We start from the raw sequence: 18,565 nt of genomic DNA, 5'->3' as shown, positions 1-18,565 counted from the left end.
GAAGAAAAGAAGCACCAAAGAAGTCAAGATTCGGTAAGACCAGGAAAAATTGGTCCTTTTTGAAGTTTTTGCTACATTCTCGTTACACAACACTGAGCAAAGAAGGGCAGTTGTAATGGGCCAATTTAGCCCGGGCCCAAGACCCAAAAATAAACAAAAATAAAAACCAAAATAAATCTTAATAGTCCATATAAAACAGTCCAAATTACAAAACAAATGGTCCAAAATACAACAAAAACCCATAGCACAAAATTAACCCTAGCCCAATAAGCCCATAATCTTAACATTTTCAGCAAAAAAGAAAGGGTAGAAACCCTAGTCGCCGAACTTTAGGCCTATCCCTGGCACCGCGCTTGCTGCTGCCTCTCCACACGCGTCTGACGCTTCTCTGCCACCACTTGCAACACGTAAAGCAGAGGACAACGAAGAAAAAAAGAAACAGTAGCAAACAAAAGCAAAGAAAACAAAAAAGAATCTTGTATTTCGGCTATAAAATAGGTCACATAAATTACTTGTATTTTTTTACGCACACCAGAGTAATCAAAACAAAGAGCAAAATCAAAGAAAAGTTAGAAATCAAATTTTAATCTTTAAAGGTGATTTTTTATTTATCATTTTTTACAAATTTATTTTATAATTAAAATATAAAGAAAAGGGAAAGGTGTTGAAACTTACCCGCTTCCTTTGTACATATCCATCATCGGAGGTTTCTTCTGTCACGAAAACCCTAAAAACTTTTTGGGGTTTCATTCAGGCTTCGAAGAAGGCACACGAGAGGTCATAAAGGGCGTGGGCCGAACCTTTTCTTCCTTTTTTAGGGTTTTCACCCTTGGATCTAAACTTAGGCTAAAAAAGGGATAAAAATGGTATATTTGGCATTTTCTGGCCACCGGGAGCGGCGAAGCCAGTCGCCGGCGACCGGTGGCTGCTGTGGGACTTGCCAAAATCCTAGGCCAGAGAAAGGAAGAAATTTTGAGATAAAAGGGGAATTCTTTTTTTTTAAAAAAAAAAAGAGAAGAGAAATGAGATTTTTTTTGAAGAAATTTTGGCTTAAATAGCCTAGTGAAACGACGCTGTTTCACTCAGCTCCCAAACGCCCAAAAGGGAGTCGTTTAAAACCAATCTGCGCGCGACCCGACCCGCTCCAAGGGGGATCCGCATGTTTTCAATTTTTAGGCTATTTACGCCCCTAGTCCTTTCGCATTTTTGGGTTGTTTTAATTTAGTCCTATTTTCATTTTTTTTTTAATTTGGCCACTGAACTTTTACGTGTTTCAATTTAGTCCTTAGCTCACTGATCTCCTAGAGAAGGGACGCGTGTCTAGGAGAATTGGGTTATTTGCCTATTTAGTCCCTGTTTGTTTTCGCGCCTTGCTAATTAGTCCTTTAATCTATCCTATTGATTTAATTTGGGTTACATTTAAGTCTATTATTATTTTATTTATTTATTTATTTTATTTTATTTAGCTTTTTATTTGTTCTTTATTTTTGGTTTTATTTTATTTTTCATTTGGTACCCATTTATCTATTCGGTTATTATTATTATTATTATTATTATTATTATTATTATCTATTGTATTTATTTATTTGTTCACTTGTCATATTATATTTTAAAAAATGATTTTGTCTTGTTTGGTGCCTATTTTATTTTTGTTATCATTGAAACTATTTGTTGTTTATTTTATTTTATCTTTCTTTAATTGATTGTATTGGTACTAAAGTGATATTATGTGATTATTGCCATTATATGTACTAGGAATTATTTATGAGCATTTTCATATTGTTGTTATTCATTGGTACAATATTTTATTCATATACAAATTTTTAAATATTGCATTAATTTTCACCCAAATTCAAAAAAAAAACTTTTAAAAATAGGCAACATTTCGTATTTTAGAGATTCGAGAAATCGTATCTTAACTTATAGGGTTTCGATTTTCTCGTTAAACCTAAATAGCCAAATATCCTTTTACAATTAAAATACGTGAAATTTAAATAAAAAATTTTAAAAGCAAGCTTATTCTTGAGGGTTCAAAATGCAGTGTCCTAACTTACGGGATGCGACATTTGTTATCTCAAGACGAGAGGGTCTTTGACATTCTTTTCAATTTATTCAACCATTTTTTTAAATTAACATTAATAAAAACATGAATCGTATTGTAAATTCTTTCAAGTTTTCAAATTTTTGACATTAAGACATTAATTAATAAATTCCTTCCACGCAAGTAACCAACTCCCGAACCCATTTTCTTGAATTTCGTAGACCAAAATCGTTTTTTAATAAATCAAAATATACCTTATTAAAAAAAGAATGGTGGCGACTCTCATTTTCATTTTTAAAATAAAAAGTCGATCTTTTCAAAAAAGTAGTTTCGACAATGAATATTAAATTGTTAGCCTTAAAATATAGTTTAAAAAAACACATATTAATAAAATTTATCAAATTAAATTTATATTTTTCAAATATAATAAGAGTTAATTACAAATTAAAGTAGAGCAAAAATAAATACAAAATTATAATTTTAGCAATTTTAAAATTAAAATAAATTAATTTATCCATGTATATGAAATGAATAACTTGTAAGAAATTATTAATAATATTATTTAAATCATGATGAATTTTTATATTTTTTAATATTTAAATATTTTAAAATTAAATAACTGATTCTAAATTAAACCTTATTTGATAGATCATTGAAAAAAATTAAATCAATTGAAATTTAATATTTTATGCATGTATAATAATTCAAAATAAAACCTAAAAGAATTTTTATATAAAAAAGTGTGACAAATAATAAGTAAATAAGAGCTATTTAAAATTTAATGGAGAATATTTTCAATTAATTCTATTTTATTTTATTTATTTTAATATTATATTATTATGTAAAAAATTTGCTTTAAAATTTGATTTTTGTTTAGAATAAAGTGAAATGTTTAAAAATTAAGGCTAAAATTTAAAATTTTATTTTTTATAATTTAAAAATATATTTATCAAATAATTTAATTATATTTCATAATTAATTTTAAGTAATATTTTAAAATATTTTATAATTTAAATTCAGTATTTAAATTTTCAATACTTAATTTTTTAATTTATCAAATAATACTTTAAATTTTTTAAACAAAAATTAATATTATAAAAAATTATAAATTTAATATTAGATATTATATCACACGAGTTTGTGTATAGAAATTACAGATATATAAATATACAAATTAATAGAAATATATAATTGATTGAAGTAATAAAATGTATATAATTAAAATTAAAATATATATATGTCAAAATAGAGTTTTAGTTGGATGAAAATTAAAATTTTTGGTTTTTACTAATTTAGACACTAAATAATGTCTTTTTCCGGTTACACAAACTAACAAAGCTACGTGGATCACCCGATCCTACAAAGCTTTTCTCCTTGCTCCCGGTATGATTTCCGCTTGGTTTGGTTGTTTTGGCCATCGTGGGTCTTCTTCTCTCCCTTCTTCTTTCACACCCTTTCTTTTCTGATTCTCCCACGCAATAAACAAACCTCTGGATTCAGATCCGTCCTAAAAGGTTCCCCCTCTCCCAAACCCTAATTTATCATCTTTTCTCACTCGCACTTCCACTGCATAAACTGCTTCATAATACATGCTGATTCTTTCTTTTTTTGGTCATCTTTAATAACAGGTTTCACAATTGGAAAGTACATATAATTGCTATTGAACACCTTTTTTTTTCCCGGTATATCTTCTTTCCCTCTTTGACTATTTATTTTTATATATATGTGCCTGTGTATTTAGTTTTAAGTAAATGAATTGGAGGGATAAAATTAAATGAAACGGTTGAAACGCCTTTTCAATCGTTACTGAATGATGGATTCTTTTGATCGAAGAAACGGATCCCGAGTTTGGTTCGGGGTATCACGTTTGCCGCATTTGATTTATTTTTCGCAATATTAATTCATGTTTTAGTATGGATTTAGTTGAATTTATTTATTCATTACTGGTTCTAGTTTCCATGTTTGTTTAAATCAGCTTTCTGCTTCGTTTTCTTTTCTCAGTTTGAGATCAAGGACCTGTGGAGTAAATAACTACGTAGACGAAGATGTTTGGTACAACTAATCGTGAGACTTTCTCTTACCTTTCACTCTTTCCCGTTGAAATCATATTCTGATTTTACATGTTGAGCTGTTGTTTCGATGAATGCATAATTTCTTCCGTTCCTTTTTAAAAGTAGCCATTGTGAAATTCAGGAGTTTGATTGGTTTTCAGATTGAAGATTAGCTTAATTATGCAAGAAGCATTTACATGTTGCATCCGTGATATGCACAGATCATTGTTATCTTCTAATTCTTCTTCCTTCATTGGTGCCTTTTTATTTATTTATTTATAAAATACTACTGCACTTCATCACACCAAAAGTGTTTACCAGTATGTTGTTGGTGTTCTGTTCCTTGGTAACTGTTACCGGTCAATATTCATTCTCTGTTATTTGCTATATATATATGTATATATATATACCTTTAACCTGCTTTACACTTCATCATTTTTTAGAATAAATTTGTTATTACTTAAGAATCTTTTTAAACAATTAAGTTAACTGTCAGAAACTCTTTTCAACAGCTTTTGGGCAATCATCAAGTAGCCCATTTGCATCCCAATCTGTTTTTGGGCAGACCAGTGCAAGTAGCAATCCATTTGCACCTAAACCTTCCTTCAGTAGTCCAAACCCTTTTGGTTCCCAAACAGGGGGTTCGGTATTTGGAGGTACTTCTACTGGAGTGTTTGGTGCGGCCCAATCTTCTTCTCCCTTCTCCTCAACAACTGCCTTTGGTGCCTCTTCATCTCCAGCTTTTGGTTCATCTACTCCCACTTTTGGCAGTTCATCATCATCTTTTGGTGGTAAGAGTCTGTATGTCTTTTTCTTTTCTATTATTATGATTAAGTTATCCTTCATTCGGTTCATTGCATATTGGTTCTGTTGATATATTGATAATATGATTGTCATACATAAAAATTCTAAAATTCAACTGATATCTTCAAGGAAGAGTCACTATTAATCTACTTTGTTAGGGTTGTTTAGTTACCTGTATGAATTCTCTTCTGACTTTAGAGTAATGTGTAGATCATTCATATTTTGTGATGCTTTAATGGTAGCATTCCAATACCAAATATGTGTAGGTCATGGCATTATTATACAAATAAATGCATTCATATGTGTATCAATATTACAATTAATTGCACTTTTATTTCATGGAGATAGAAAAATTTAGTGTTTATTAGTAAGAGACTTTCTAAAAAACATAGCACATTTTCAATTAGGCCTTAAATGTGATCATGAGGGGCACTTCTATTTCCTTGTATGTTAATTTATGGTAATCAGCTTTTAATTATATGTGTCGACTTTTTAATCATTAGCTCTTGGGTAACTTGGTGTCTTTTGACTTTGTTTCGGATAGGGTCTTCTGTTTTTGGTCAGAAGCCTGCATTTGGCTTTGGGTCAAGTCCCACCCAATCAAATCCTTTTGGAAGCACAAATCAGCAATCACAACCTGCATTTGGTAGTGGTATATTTGGTTCCTCCACACCGTTTGGTTCAACTCAGTCAGCGTTTGGTTCTAGTCCTGCCTTTGGTTCCACTAGTAGCCCGGCTTTTGGTGCGACAAGCACCCCTGCGTTTGGCGCCTCAAGCACTCCAGGTTTCGGTGCCACAAGCACCCCTGCGTTTGGTGCCTCAAGTACCCCCGCATTTGATGCCACGAGCACCCCTGCATTTGGTTCAACTGGAAGTCCAGCATTTGGGAGCACTGGAACTGCATTTGGTGTGTCTAATGCCCCAGTTTTTGGAACTGGAGGTACATTTGGGGCATCAAGCTCACCTGCGTTTGGCACTTCCGCAACTCCTGCTTTTGGAGCTTCAAGTTCTGCTTTTGGGGGTTCAAGCACTCCTGCTTTTGGAGCATCTTCTACTCCATCGTTCAGCTTTGGGTCTAGCCCAGCTTTTGGCCAATCAACGCCAGCATTTGGTAGTAGTCCATTTGGAACAACCTCATTTGGAGCCCAGAGTTCTCCTTTCGGTGTGTAATTAGTCTTCATGATCCACTAAAAACTGAAATTATTTGTATGGTTTAGGCAAAATATATAGTTTGATAGGCCTTCCATGTTGTTAGTGCAAGTTGATTCTTGCGCGAGCATGTGCACATAAAATTGAATTTGATTTCTCATGCAGGAAGTCAATCTTCTGCCCCAGCATTTGGAAGCACTAGTCTCGGCCAGTCTCCTTTTGGAGGTCAACGTGGGGGAAGTAGAGTAGCTCCTTACACACCTACAACTGATGCAGATAGTGGGAGTGGACAGCCAGGTGCAAAGTTGGGGTCAATTTCAGCAATGCCTGTTTATAAAGATAAAAGTCACGAGGAGCTGAGATGGGAGGATTATCAATTAGGAGATAAAGGTACCTTTGTAAAATATTGTAAAACCCTGAAAGTTTAATTATTTTTTTCTTGTTTGACGTTCACCACCTTGCTGTACTAATTTGAAATATCAGGTGGACTGCAGCCAGCTGCTCAGGCTACTGGAGGGATTGGGTTTGGTGCGTCACCTGTATCTACAAATCCTTTCGGTTCTTCAACATTTGGCCAAACATCTGCAAATCCTTTTTCCAGCTCAAGTACCAACCCATTTAGTTTAAAACCTCCATCCTTCAATAGTACAGGTTTTGCAACCTCGACTACTACATCAAACCCCTTTCAACCAACATCATCAAGCCTTTTTGGTCAAGCTTCTTCAACTTCATTATTTAGTTCATCATCTACTCCTACATTTGGAACCGGTTCATCTCTTTTTGGCTCATCTGTCACTCCATTTTCATCTTCACCGTCCATTTTTGGTACTGGTGCAGCTCCAGCAACAACTTCAGCATTTGCCCCAGGCATAAATTTTGGCAGCAGTCAGACATCACCTCTGTTCAATTCTTCCCCTGCAATTGGACAGACAGGCAATGCTTTTGGCCAGATGACCTCTACCTTTGGACAGAATACTAGTAACTTCGGTCAAACAAGCATTTTCAACACACCTTCCACTGGATTTAGTGGGAATATGTTTTCAAGCTCACTATCATTGGCTCCTTCTAGCAACCCAGCGGCCTTCGGCCCAACAACTGTAAGCCACTTGTGAAATATTTACAATCATCTTTCTTTTTCATTATATTTATGATCCTTAGCTTCTGTTATTTGGTTACAGAAAGATGCTATAAAGTTTGTTGCCTTTTTTGACCAAGTTCTCTTTTTCTGTACATTTTCATCACACTGTTGCTGCTCACAGAATTACCTGCCTTTTCTTCTTTCTTTTATTGGATTAAGAATTCCAACTAATTGTCCACTATTGAACCCTGTGGTGTATGATTGATTGATAAGTTGAGTAGATATCTGATTTAATTTCTGCGTTTAGGTGCCTACCCTTTTGTTGAATGAAGATTCATTGTTGATATTTTTATGAGGGTAGCTTTTAAATTTTTTATGAGCTTTAAGACTCTAGGAGTTTTGCTTATTATAATTTGCTATAGTACTCTCTAGGTCTGTACATGAGTCTTTATGTAATAACCATGCATGCTTTTCTTACCTGTTTTTGAGCCTTAAGTTTGTAGTTTGACTCCTGTTTGTGCAGCCTTCTTTTGCTTCACCTTTTCAACCAGCTCAGACCGGTGGTGCTTTCAGCTTTAGCAATTTTGGTCAGACACAACCTGGTAGGAGAAGTTTTATCTTGAATATTCTCATTGAAGTTTGAGCTTTCTTTGATGATTCTGACTATAATGATGTTGCTGACATTATAGGTGGTGGATCTGGCATTTTTGGTCAGAATAATATTGGCCTATCGTATGTGTAATCCTTCAGATTTTTCTTCTTTTTTTACTGGCATATATATATGCCTGCCTACATGCATATGCATAGTTATTACTAAGCATAATTCTTTCTTGTACCTTTGCACATGTCTGTGCAAAAGGGTGCCTGAATATGTTTTCTCCACCGTCATCCAATTAGTTATGCGATTTTCATGTGGAGCTTAATCCTGCATGTTCTGTTTGACAGGTCTGCTACACAGACTGCTGCTGTAGTACAACCAGGGACTATTATAAACCCCTACAGTACACTCCCTGCAATGCCTCAAATGTCAATTGGTCAGGCTGGGACTGCACCGTCGGTTCAGTATGGAATTTCCAGCATGCCTGTAACTTTCTGACTTTGCTTAGGTTTTTCTAGTTTGAGTCGCTTGCGTGCTGTTATAGATCATTCTTTCTCTCTTCAAGATACCAATGCTCTTGTTTTCAATTAAGATACGATAGTATCAATTGATTGACTGCTAATGATTTTATCAGGTGGTGGACAAACCTGCTCCTGCTAGAATATCGCCTTTATTGACTTCTCGGTACCTTTCCCAAAGGCGGATTAGGTTGCCTGCAAGGAAATATTATCCTAATAATAATGGTCCAAAGGTGAGGGTCCTACTTCTTATGAAATTAGTAGCTCTGATTTCTGAGTTAAACTATGATTAGATTGTGTGATATATGAGGTTACAATTCTAACATATGTTTATTTTATTTGTTAATCAATATCTGCAGGTTCCATTTTTCAATAATGATGAAGAGACACCCAACACACCTAAGGCTGATGCCGGTTTTATCCCTAGGGAAAGTCCAAGGGCTTTGATCATTCGTCCCACAGAAAGTTGGCCTTCAAGAGCTTCTGCTGAGAAGGCATCTCCATTGAAGGTTACATCCGCTGCTGTGCATGAGAATGGTAAGATTCATTCGAGCTCATCTGCATTCCATTGGCTGGACCAAGTGAATAAGTTAGGAATAAACCAAAGCTTATAGCTAATGATGGAAGTGATTGTTTTTAAGCATTCAACTCTTTGCAGGCTTTCCCCATTAGATATTAACCACTTGATCGTATACCAAAAAAAAAAAAAAATCTCTTTTCAGGCTTTGTTTCTTCTTTACACGTGTTACCTACCTGCCACCAATTGACATTATAAGTTTCTCAACAGTTGTCTCAAAATGCTATTTTTGCCTGAGTCCTTGTTAATAGCATATAATCTCTGAGAAGTTAGAGAGTGAGAGTCCTTTTTTTGTGTATGTAATTGATTCCTCTTTGTAGTGTTTTGCATTTCTATTTTCTCTCTTTCTCCCACATACTTCCAAACAAGCACCTTGGATTATAGTCAGACTGATTATCTAACCAAGTGATAGTCACCAAGTGGCCTAGAGAAAAAAAGTAAAAAAAAAAAAAAAGGTAATGCCTTCGATTGTGAGAAGTCTGTCTTGGTGCCATCACAATATTCTTTTTCAATTGAGAATGCTATGATTTAGTTTCTAGTTTTATCAATTTAAGTTTATTTATTTTCTTTCAATGCTCTGATTACACTGAGTTTTCGCTATTCCTGGCTGACTATTCGGAGCATCTTTTTCATTTAGGCAAAATTTCTGATGATAGCTCCGACACTGGGGATAAAAATGGTAAGTAGCATCTTTTGCATGAAATTGTAATCACCTTTAATTTTCTGTCATGCCATCTATACCCTAATATAAAAGCTGTCCCCCAAATCAACGTGGAGGTTGAATTAAGGGTTGTGAAAATGTAGTTGATTATAGAGGTGCCCATGGGTTGGGCTGGGTTTTGGCCGGGCTTAATAATGATATTAACATACTTTATGCTTGCCCAAATCTCGGCCTGTTCATATTTGTAAATGGCTAATTCAAGCCTATTTTAGGCCTGCCCATATTTTTAAAATTTTTGAATATTTATATTATTTTTAATTTAGTATTTAATAAAGTTATATATTTTTCATTTACTTTAAATTTTAAATATAGGCAATTTATCATATCTTTTAATGTTTATATTATAGTATTATATTGCTATAGATTTAATTTGTATATGTTAGAAATGGGTTGGGCTAGGCTTGAGCCTTGAATGTTTGAGCTTGTGCTTGTCTCATATTTTAGATGGGCTTAATTTTTTGTCCAAGTTCATTTTTTTAGTGTAATATTTTTGCTCAAACTTCGGGCGGGACTTTAGGCCTGGGCAGGTAGCTCAGTCTTGGAACATGTCTAGTTAATTGACAACAAAGCAACGGGTTAATTAAAATTTGGAAGGTTAATTTTGTTATATATGGGGTCCATATATTTAAAATTTAAAGTATTGTAAGTTTATATTTGTATTATGTTCATGTTATTTTTTGTGATATTATGTACTTTAATTATTTTCATATTCTCTTCTTGTTCATTTGTGTTATGTAATATAAATTGTATATTTTTTTTATTAACGTTAATAATTCATTTTTATGTAGAATTTGATACATTCATCTATGTCTGTCGTGTTAATGCATTTTTTTTGTATTTTGATATATTTTATGAATTTTGTCATGGTGATACAATTTAGAGGAATAATTTTATTTTGTTGTGTCACAGTTTGTCTCAGATTTTACCTAATTTGTCATAGTGATTCAGTTTCTAGAAAAATCTGTTTGATTTTTTTTCGCGTGTGGAAAGTATTTTAAATTTATATAAAATGTTACATGTAAATAGTTTTTTTTTTATATGTTTTAACATGTTTGGGTATTTATATAATTTATGTTTTATTTTTTCTTGATGTCACATGTTTTAATTATTTTCTTTGATAAATGTCTCAAATTATTTCATATTTTGCAGAATTTGTTATGGTAATTCAATTTTAAATTTAAATTTATTTACTTAAAAATTGAAACGTTACATTAATGATTAATCACACACATGATTAAATATCAATATCACTTCAAAATCTTAATTTTTTTTTTTGAAGCGGAGGGAGGACTTGTTCTAGTTTTATTAATTTATATCACCAGTATTAATTTAGTGTTTTATTATGTGAAACTTCCATGGCTTGTAATCTTTTTTCCATTGTATGGCTTGATTTAGGAAATATTTGTTGCTCCTCAAGGTTTCCTTTTATAACTCTCGTGTCTGCTAGACTTTCGTATCTGGAATATGGTAGCCTGTTGTCTATTCCTTTGCTTTGGAGTTTCTGATATTCATTCGGGACAAAGCAAAGCATTAAAGATATATATTTGTTCTGCCTGTTGTCTTCTGATATTCATCATGGTAGCCTGTTGTCTATATATATATATATTCTGCATGTTGGCATGTTAATTCTTTTGTGATAAAGATTATGAGTGTGCTTATCTGATTATAACTTTCAGATAAATTTAGGGTCATTATAAATTGCTTTTGCTGCTGTTTAATGTCTTTTGATTAATATGATTGTGTAGAAAATCCAGCCGAAAATGGCCATGTGAAGGAGCGAATTCACCCAGTCAAAGGTAACCAGAAAGCTAATGGAGTCCATGACGATCATTCTGCTCAGAAAGAGTCATGCATGACACTCAATGGCCACAGAGCAGGTGAGGCTGCTATTGTCTACGAGCACGGGGCAGACATTGAGGCTTTAATGCCAAAGCTTAGGCGGTCTGATTACTATACAGAACCTCGAATCCAAGAACTGGCTGCAAAGGAAAGGGCTGAACCAGGGTACTGTCGGCATGTCAAGGATTTTGTGGTTGGACGGCACGGTTACGGAAGCATCAAGTTCCTGGGTGAGACAGATGTGAGACGTCTTGATTTGGAGTCCCTTGTGCAGTTCAACAACCGCGAGGTAATAGTTTACATGGATGATAGCAAGAAACCTCCTGTTGGACAAGGTCTCAATAAGCCTGCAGAGGTAACACTTCTTAACATCAAGTGTTTCGATAAAAAGACAGGACAGCAGTACACAGATGGTCCAAAAATCGAGAAATATAAGGAAATGCTTAAAAGGAAAGCCAAGGACCAAGGAGCTGAATTTATTTCCTACGATCCCATCAAAGGAGAGTGGAAATTCAGGGTTAATCACTTCAGCAGGTATAAGTTGGAAGATGAAGATGGTGTCAAAATGTGGGGTGTTGCAGATAGCTGACCTGAGTTTTAAGAAGATAGGGACAGTGTTTCCTTGATGCTAAGCGTTGAAAGGAGTTGTGCTGTTCCTTGTGTTTTGTGTCCTCACGATGGGTGGTTTTGAATTGTACAAAAATTGCCAAATTGTCGTAAATGCATGAATTGTTGCCTTTTCTCTTTCTTGCTTTTATTTATTTTTTAGTACAAAGAAATCCGTAATCTGGAGATTAAAAAACCAAAAATACTTAAGAATGTTGTTGGGGCTTGTATTCAACTTTAGTAGATAATTTGATTTCCTGTTAATCATTTAATTAAATCAACATTCATTATTTTTCTCAAACTCATTCGATATATTACCGCCGAGTTGTTAGTGCTTTTACTTGTTTGCTTATTATTAGACAAATTCAATCAAAAATTGCATCTTATTTGTGTCGTATAAATTATTTATGGTTCAAAAATAAATATAACGGGAATAATTCTCAATTAATTTTAGAACATTAAGTTTTAATTAAGGCTTCATTTGTTTAATTGAAAATGATTTCTAGAAAATGATTTATTTTTCTGGAAAAGTTAATATTTGCTAGTGTTTAGATGAATCTGTGCAAAATATTTATGTTGTTTGGTAGATTTCTTAAAAATATTTCATAAAAATTGTTTTCAACGAAACAAACTCACATTTGAGATATTCTTATTTTTTCATTGTTTAATTGAATTTATTTTTATTTATAATTTTTTATTTTATATTGTTTTTGCATATATTAAAAATATTATGTTAAATTCAAATTCATTACAACGTCATTTTTTAATTACATGAGTACTAAATGAGTATTTTTTATTTAAAAATGTGACAACAACAAAATTGACAAAAAAAATTAACGATGTGAATAATTGGACTTGATTTTTAAATTTGAAAAGTAAAGGGACTAAATTCTTGAAAATAAAAGTATAAAGACTAAATTACAAATCTATGAAATGTACATAAACTTATGACATATTTTAACTTTTATACTACAAAACATTTATTATTAATATATTTATAATTGTCATAAATATATATTATTAAAATATTAAAATTAAATATTTTCAATAATATGTGAATAATATTATTTAAAATTTATTATTAAAATAAAATTAAAATATTAAATAATTTATTAAAATAATAATTTATATTTATTATATGACTAAATATAAATAATTAAATATGTATGTTTAATAATATTAAAAAATATAATATTTTAAATATTTTTAAAAAAATAAAATTTATTATCAATATAATAATATTAAGTTTGATTTAAGTTAATTTTTATATAAAAATAAAATTATCTATAGAGAAAATCTTTTCCGGAAAATAACTTACTTATTTCAAAATGGCAAATCATTTTACAGGAAAAATAGCTTATTTTATCTTAACCTATAAGTCATTTTCCGTTGACCAGGCAGTTTTCTACGAAACAAATACAGAAAAATGCAAAAAGCATTTTCCATAAAATATTTTACATGTAAATAAATGAACCCTAAATTCAATTTATCGTTTTTCTATCAAAATAAATTATTTATAGTTTAAACAATTACATTCTTTTATTTAATGGTTCCATAAATTTATGATTATCGAAACAAATATAGATTCGAGTAATTGTGGGGTTCTCCTACAACAATTTTTTCTTCATTTCTATCAAGGTAGGATTTCTTCATTTGTCTATCCTGCAATCAGGTTCGATCTAAAAAAAAAAAACCAGCTAGGTTTAGGGTTTTCACAAGCTAGTTCGAGTAATTGGCGCCTTATTATGATAGGAAATCGATTAAAAATTTACTTGGTATAGGAGGCGCTTCAACGTAGTCCACAACATGTAACTCAAGATGAGATTCTTTCACATGCTAGAGTTTACATACTCTAGTTAATAAAATCTAAAAAAAAAAAATTAATAAAACAATTCATTATTTATCTCCCATTAAATTAATTCTCAATCAATCATATAAATGGAGATCAAAGGAGATCAAAGAATTTGATATATTTATAAAAAGCTATGTAAGTCATCAAAATAAAAAAAAATAATGAATAAATGATTACCTTATGATTTTGTAATTGTACGTATGATACCAAAAACACGTATCTCTTTTATTCAACTTTTTATTCTTATTAAAAAAAACATAAGCAAATGCTATAAAATATATGACAATATAAATGTTTATATCTAAAAAAAATTAAGAGAAATAATAATTGTGACCATATAACTTATTCGAAGAATTATATTACATTATATTAATTAATTTTTTGTAGCTTTTTTGGATGTACCAAGATCCAAAGATTTCTGGCATACTACTAGTGGATGTAAGTATGCATAACCAAGTTTTTAACATGTGCACACTACTTTTATGCTTATCCGTCATTTATTAGAATCAAAGTGATTATATTTTATTTGCATAATCAAAGAAATTCTATTAGATCTAACCAACTTCAATACCTATCTTATTTTTTATTTGCATTTTAAGAAAGAGTGCAATTAGATAATTATTCCTGATGAGAATGTTAACATCCAACCAATTATGCTTTGATCAATAATGGTAATTTTGCACCATTTAACCTTATTACAATTGGTTTAAGGCCCACGATGAACCACATTTATATTAGTCAGGAGAGCATCATCAACTTCTGAAAAATGGGTATTATTAAGTCGTTGGAAGAGGAATATGCAAGCGTGTGTTGAACCTGACGAAGTCGTCCAACCTGACAGGCGAAGTATCCACCGCCTTGTGGCTGAGCCACTCAAGCTGCCCAATCGCCCAAAGCTACTGAACCTGTCCAAGTTGTTGAACCTATGCAACCGGACAAACATGTCAATCTTCCAAATGAGAAATCTGGCTTTAATATACTAGATCAATCGAACTTGTTAACTACTAGGAGTTGAGAGACCCTATAAGCAATTGGCTAATATGCAAGAGTTGAGGTTTGGTGGCGAATTTTAGAATCCGAGGTGAGTCGAGAGATCGTGAGTATCTAAAGTTAACAATGGATAATTCCTGATCAATTTGACTAAGCCTAATCATTAGTTTCTAATTAAACTAATCAACCACTACATTTTACACTTGAGAGGAAAGTTTTTAATTGAGATTGTTTTAGTTCAGTAGTTTAAACAATTTTGCTTTGTTTTTTTAGTAATTAGAATAAAATTCCTTTAAGTCGGTCTGTTCATAATCATGAATTTAATTAGATTAGTAATTTAGGTTAATAATTATAAGTATTCAAAACCTAAATTTGAAGTAAATTATTTTCTTTTGGATTTGATTATTAGAATACTTTCATCCAAGTATCTATTGTATTATAACTTAACAACAACTGCACACCTGCAGCTTCAAATGACAATAAATTTAAATAGTACTTTAAGACACACTCAATAATTATTAGGTTCTTTGCATGTGCCAAATAATATTTTCTTTAGAAAGAGGCTAGGCATATATTATATCTTAGGTTGGATGCGCAAAGAAACCTATAAGGCAAAAAGAAATCCACAAGGAAGTTTATGCTTTGAAATGTTGTCTAATGCTTAAATAAGAAGAGGTAACAAAAAAAAAATGAAAAAATGAGTTTTTTTTTTCAGAATAAGTGAATAACGGTAAGACCAAGGGCAAAACTAGAAAATTACTTTGGGACAAAGATAAATCATAATTTTTTTAGGAGAGAGGAAGTGAAGAGAAAATTTATTATTATACTAATTTTTAATTATTAAAATTTTGAACGCATCATAAGAAAATTTTACCATTTTTGGGGTGGAGGCAGGGCTATCGCCTTCCCCTGTCTACACATTGGGTAAGGTTGGAAAAGATAGCCTTTAGCTACTCTAGGGCTACTAATTACATGAGAATTGCACGGGCCAAATTATCCCTTGCACACTTAAATTATTATACATTTTGGTCATTATTCACAATTATTATTATTATTTTTAAATAATTTCATTATAGGTTCTGATCAAATCTACTTAACACAATACTTAAAATTACTTATAGTTCCTCCCTAATCTATAAACAAGATAATAATTCGTTTTAGTACACTCGAACACATGTCCTCTTGTATAGACAACAATATTCATGACAATCGAATTAAGATTCAATCGATTGGTCATTATTCATAATTAAAAATTTAATAAAATGAAATAATAAATTACATATAATTAAAAAATAAGCAACTAACTACAAAAAGGAGTACAAATATGCAAGTGTTTGAAGAAATTCTTAAATAGTTATTACTTGTTATTGAGATTAATGGAATAGTAAATTTTGGTTTAGACAATTTGTTGATTAAAAAAAAAGAGCAACTGAATTAATTAACTTTTGATAAATACACAAGTTTACATTAATTCAATTTATTGCTTATTATCTCGAAAAATAAGCTTTTTAATTGGGCCGGACTCTCACAGCAATCTATTTTTCTCCTCTATTTTCTGCTCTTAACCCTAAAGCCGGCCCAAAACTGAATCCTTATACTAATAAATTATATAACATTACAGCCTTTAAGTTATAGGGTTTTTACACTCTACTTAGTCCCTCCATCGAAGCCGCACCGAGGAAGGAAGCAGAAGGCAAGCAAAATGAAGACCATTCTTTCTTCAGAGACAATGGACATCCCTGATGGGGTTGATATTAAGGTGAAGGCCAAGATGATCGAGGTTGAAGGTCCCAGGGGTAAGCTCATCCGTAACTTCAAGCACCTCAACCTCGATTTTCATCTTATCAAGGACGAGGAGAGCGGCAAACGCAAGCTCAGGATCGAGGCTTGGTTTGGCTCTAGAAAGACTAGCGCCGCCATCCGTACTGCTCTCAGCCACGTTGAGAATCTCATCACCGGCGTCACCAAGGGCTACCGTTACAAGATGAGGTTTGTTTATGCTCATTTTCCCATCAACGCCTCCATCACTAACGGCAACAAGTCCATCGAGATCCGTAATTTCCTTGGCGAGAAGAAGGTCTTCTCTCTCTCTCTCTCTCTCTCTCTCTCTCTCTCCGTTCTTTTAATCTCTTATTGAATCGAAATCACATTGACACTGTTGATTTAATTCCCTTTATTTGTTTTTTTTTGTTTGAATAAGGCATTTATTATTGTTTTTATCATATATTAGGGCTTTTTTTGTTTCATTTTCTTTTTGGCCTATTCAAGCGTACGATGCTGTTGAAATGCTACATTAAGAGCATATGTTGATTCATATATTTTGTTTGTTTAATGTCAACACCCTTAGGACTTGACAACCTAAAATTCTTATATTTTCTGGAGTTCTGGTTGCATTGACTGATGTAGAGAAATGGGCAGGCATTGTTTTTACATCTTGAACCAAATTGTTCATGTTTTAGGGTTCAAGTAACCAAATATGAAACATGTTCAAGAGTTTGATAAGTTCCTTGTATTCCAATGACATTATGTTAACGTTTGCACCGGTGAACATTAGGTGCGAAAGGTGGATATGTTGGAAGGGGTATCCATTGTTCGATCAGAGAAGGTTAAAGACGAGATCGTGTTGGATGGTAACGATATCGAACTTGTGTCACGCTCGGCAGCTTTGATAAACCAGGTAGGCCCTCTGTCGATCCCTTTTAAACACTGAGATTGAAGCTGGAGATGATTGATATTTGGTATTTATCTTGATGAATGTGAATTTTGATTGGAACAGAAATGCCATGTGAAGAACAAGGATATTAGAAAGTTCCTTGATGGTATCTATGTTAGCGAGAAGGGCAGGATCGCTGAAGAAGAATGATTGGTACGGTATCTCTTGTTTCATAGTGTTATAATGCTCTGCTTTGGTTTTCAGACTTTAGATTATAAGGATGTTATCTTATATTTGTTTCATCTTTATGTTTTGCGACATTGAGCTCCTTTCATCAATGACTTGGAATGCAATTTTTCGGCAACCCTTTTGCTGCAATTTAAGAAGGCATGAAAGCCTTTGGTTTAAAGACTTGATTATCATCCAAATTATTGAAAATAAGATAAGATACGATATATTTAAGCATTTTAGGATATATTCTGAAAAAGAATGCTACCATAAACAAATATTTTTTTAAGAAGCCTTACTTGTAATATTTAAAGTTCAAATATGATAATTTGACAATTTTAACCTTATATTTTCAAATAAGTCATTCGCATGCAAGATAAAATAAGAGGTCAAAAGAGCAAACAAACATATCAAGAAGAAATCGAGCGTCGGTAGCACTGTCACCAGTAGAAACTGGTGTCCTGTAGAAAGTGGGAGGAGGGTCAGGTGAGAAGCGGTGCGTCGGCAGTCACACCAACCCATGGCTGAAAAAGGATGACAAAAGAAAAAAAAAAAAGCAGCCCAAGGAGAGGGGGAGACAGGCTACTGATTCTAAAGCCATCACTCAACTAATCATGGAGGGAACAGTTGGTATTAAATATTCAGAAGAGTTATTAAATAATTTTTATATATTTTCAATGGGTATACTATGGTAGAGGTTAACCGATTATAGTTTTTTTTTCTTTTTTATAACTAATTTTTAAAAGTTACAAAATAATCATTTGACTATTAATAGATTTATTTATTTTTGTCATTTAACTATAAAAAGTTATAAAATAATTATCTAACTATTTAATTTTTGTCTTTTATGGTCATCAGTT

General features: G+C 32.3%; 2 protein-coding genes across 8 annotated transcripts; both read left to right on the top strand.

Annotated features, from left to right (window-relative positions):
* The first annotated feature begins 3,366 nt into the window (after nucleotides 1-3,366).
* LOC107951188 (nuclear pore complex protein NUP98A) lies at nucleotides 3,367-12,116 on the top strand. 7 transcript variants are annotated; one of them, XM_016886129.2, is made up of 14 exons: nucleotides 3,367-3,555; nucleotides 3,670-3,723; nucleotides 4,043-4,093; nucleotides 4,605-4,883; nucleotides 5,441-6,058; nucleotides 6,211-6,435; nucleotides 6,529-7,142; nucleotides 7,647-7,725; nucleotides 7,813-7,861; nucleotides 8,069-8,207; nucleotides 8,356-8,472; nucleotides 8,599-8,776; nucleotides 9,454-9,495; nucleotides 11,283-12,116. In XM_016886129.2, the coding sequence occupies exons 3-14, from the start codon at nucleotides 4,087-4,089 to the stop codon at nucleotides 11,963-11,965; spliced, it is 3,030 nt and encodes a 1,009-aa protein (XP_016741618.2). In that variant the 5' UTR covers nucleotides 3,367-3,555; nucleotides 3,670-3,723; nucleotides 4,043-4,086; the 3' UTR covers nucleotides 11,966-12,116. The 7 variants fall into 7 exon arrangements, with proteins under 7 accessions (XP_016741618.2, XP_016741616.2, XP_040942932.1 ...); XM_016886127.2 differs by having other exon boundaries at nucleotides 4,043-4,105; XM_041086991.1 differs by having other exon boundaries at nucleotides 3,368-3,555; nucleotides 7,813-7,855.
* Nucleotides 12,117-16,409: 4,293 nt separating this feature from the next.
* Nucleotides 16,410-17,841, top strand: LOC107944720 (60S ribosomal protein L9). Its single transcript, XM_016878547.2, has 3 exons — nucleotides 16,410-16,901; nucleotides 17,379-17,501; nucleotides 17,601-17,841. The coding sequence occupies exons 1-3, from the start codon at nucleotides 16,527-16,529 to the stop codon at nucleotides 17,685-17,687; spliced, it is 585 nt and encodes a 194-aa protein (XP_016734036.1). The 5' UTR covers nucleotides 16,410-16,526; the 3' UTR covers nucleotides 17,688-17,841.
* The last annotated feature ends 724 nt before the right edge of the window (nucleotides 17,842-18,565 follow it).

Source organism: Gossypium hirsutum, chromosome A02, assembly GCF_007990345.1.
Source record: "Gossypium hirsutum isolate 1008001.06 chromosome A02, Gossypium_hirsutum_v2.1, whole genome shotgun sequence".
Lineage (NCBI taxonomy): Eukaryota > Viridiplantae > Streptophyta > Magnoliopsida > Malvales > Malvaceae > Gossypium > Gossypium hirsutum.
Note: the sequence above shows the minus strand (reverse complement) of the source record. Positions and strands in the feature narration are given on the sequence as shown.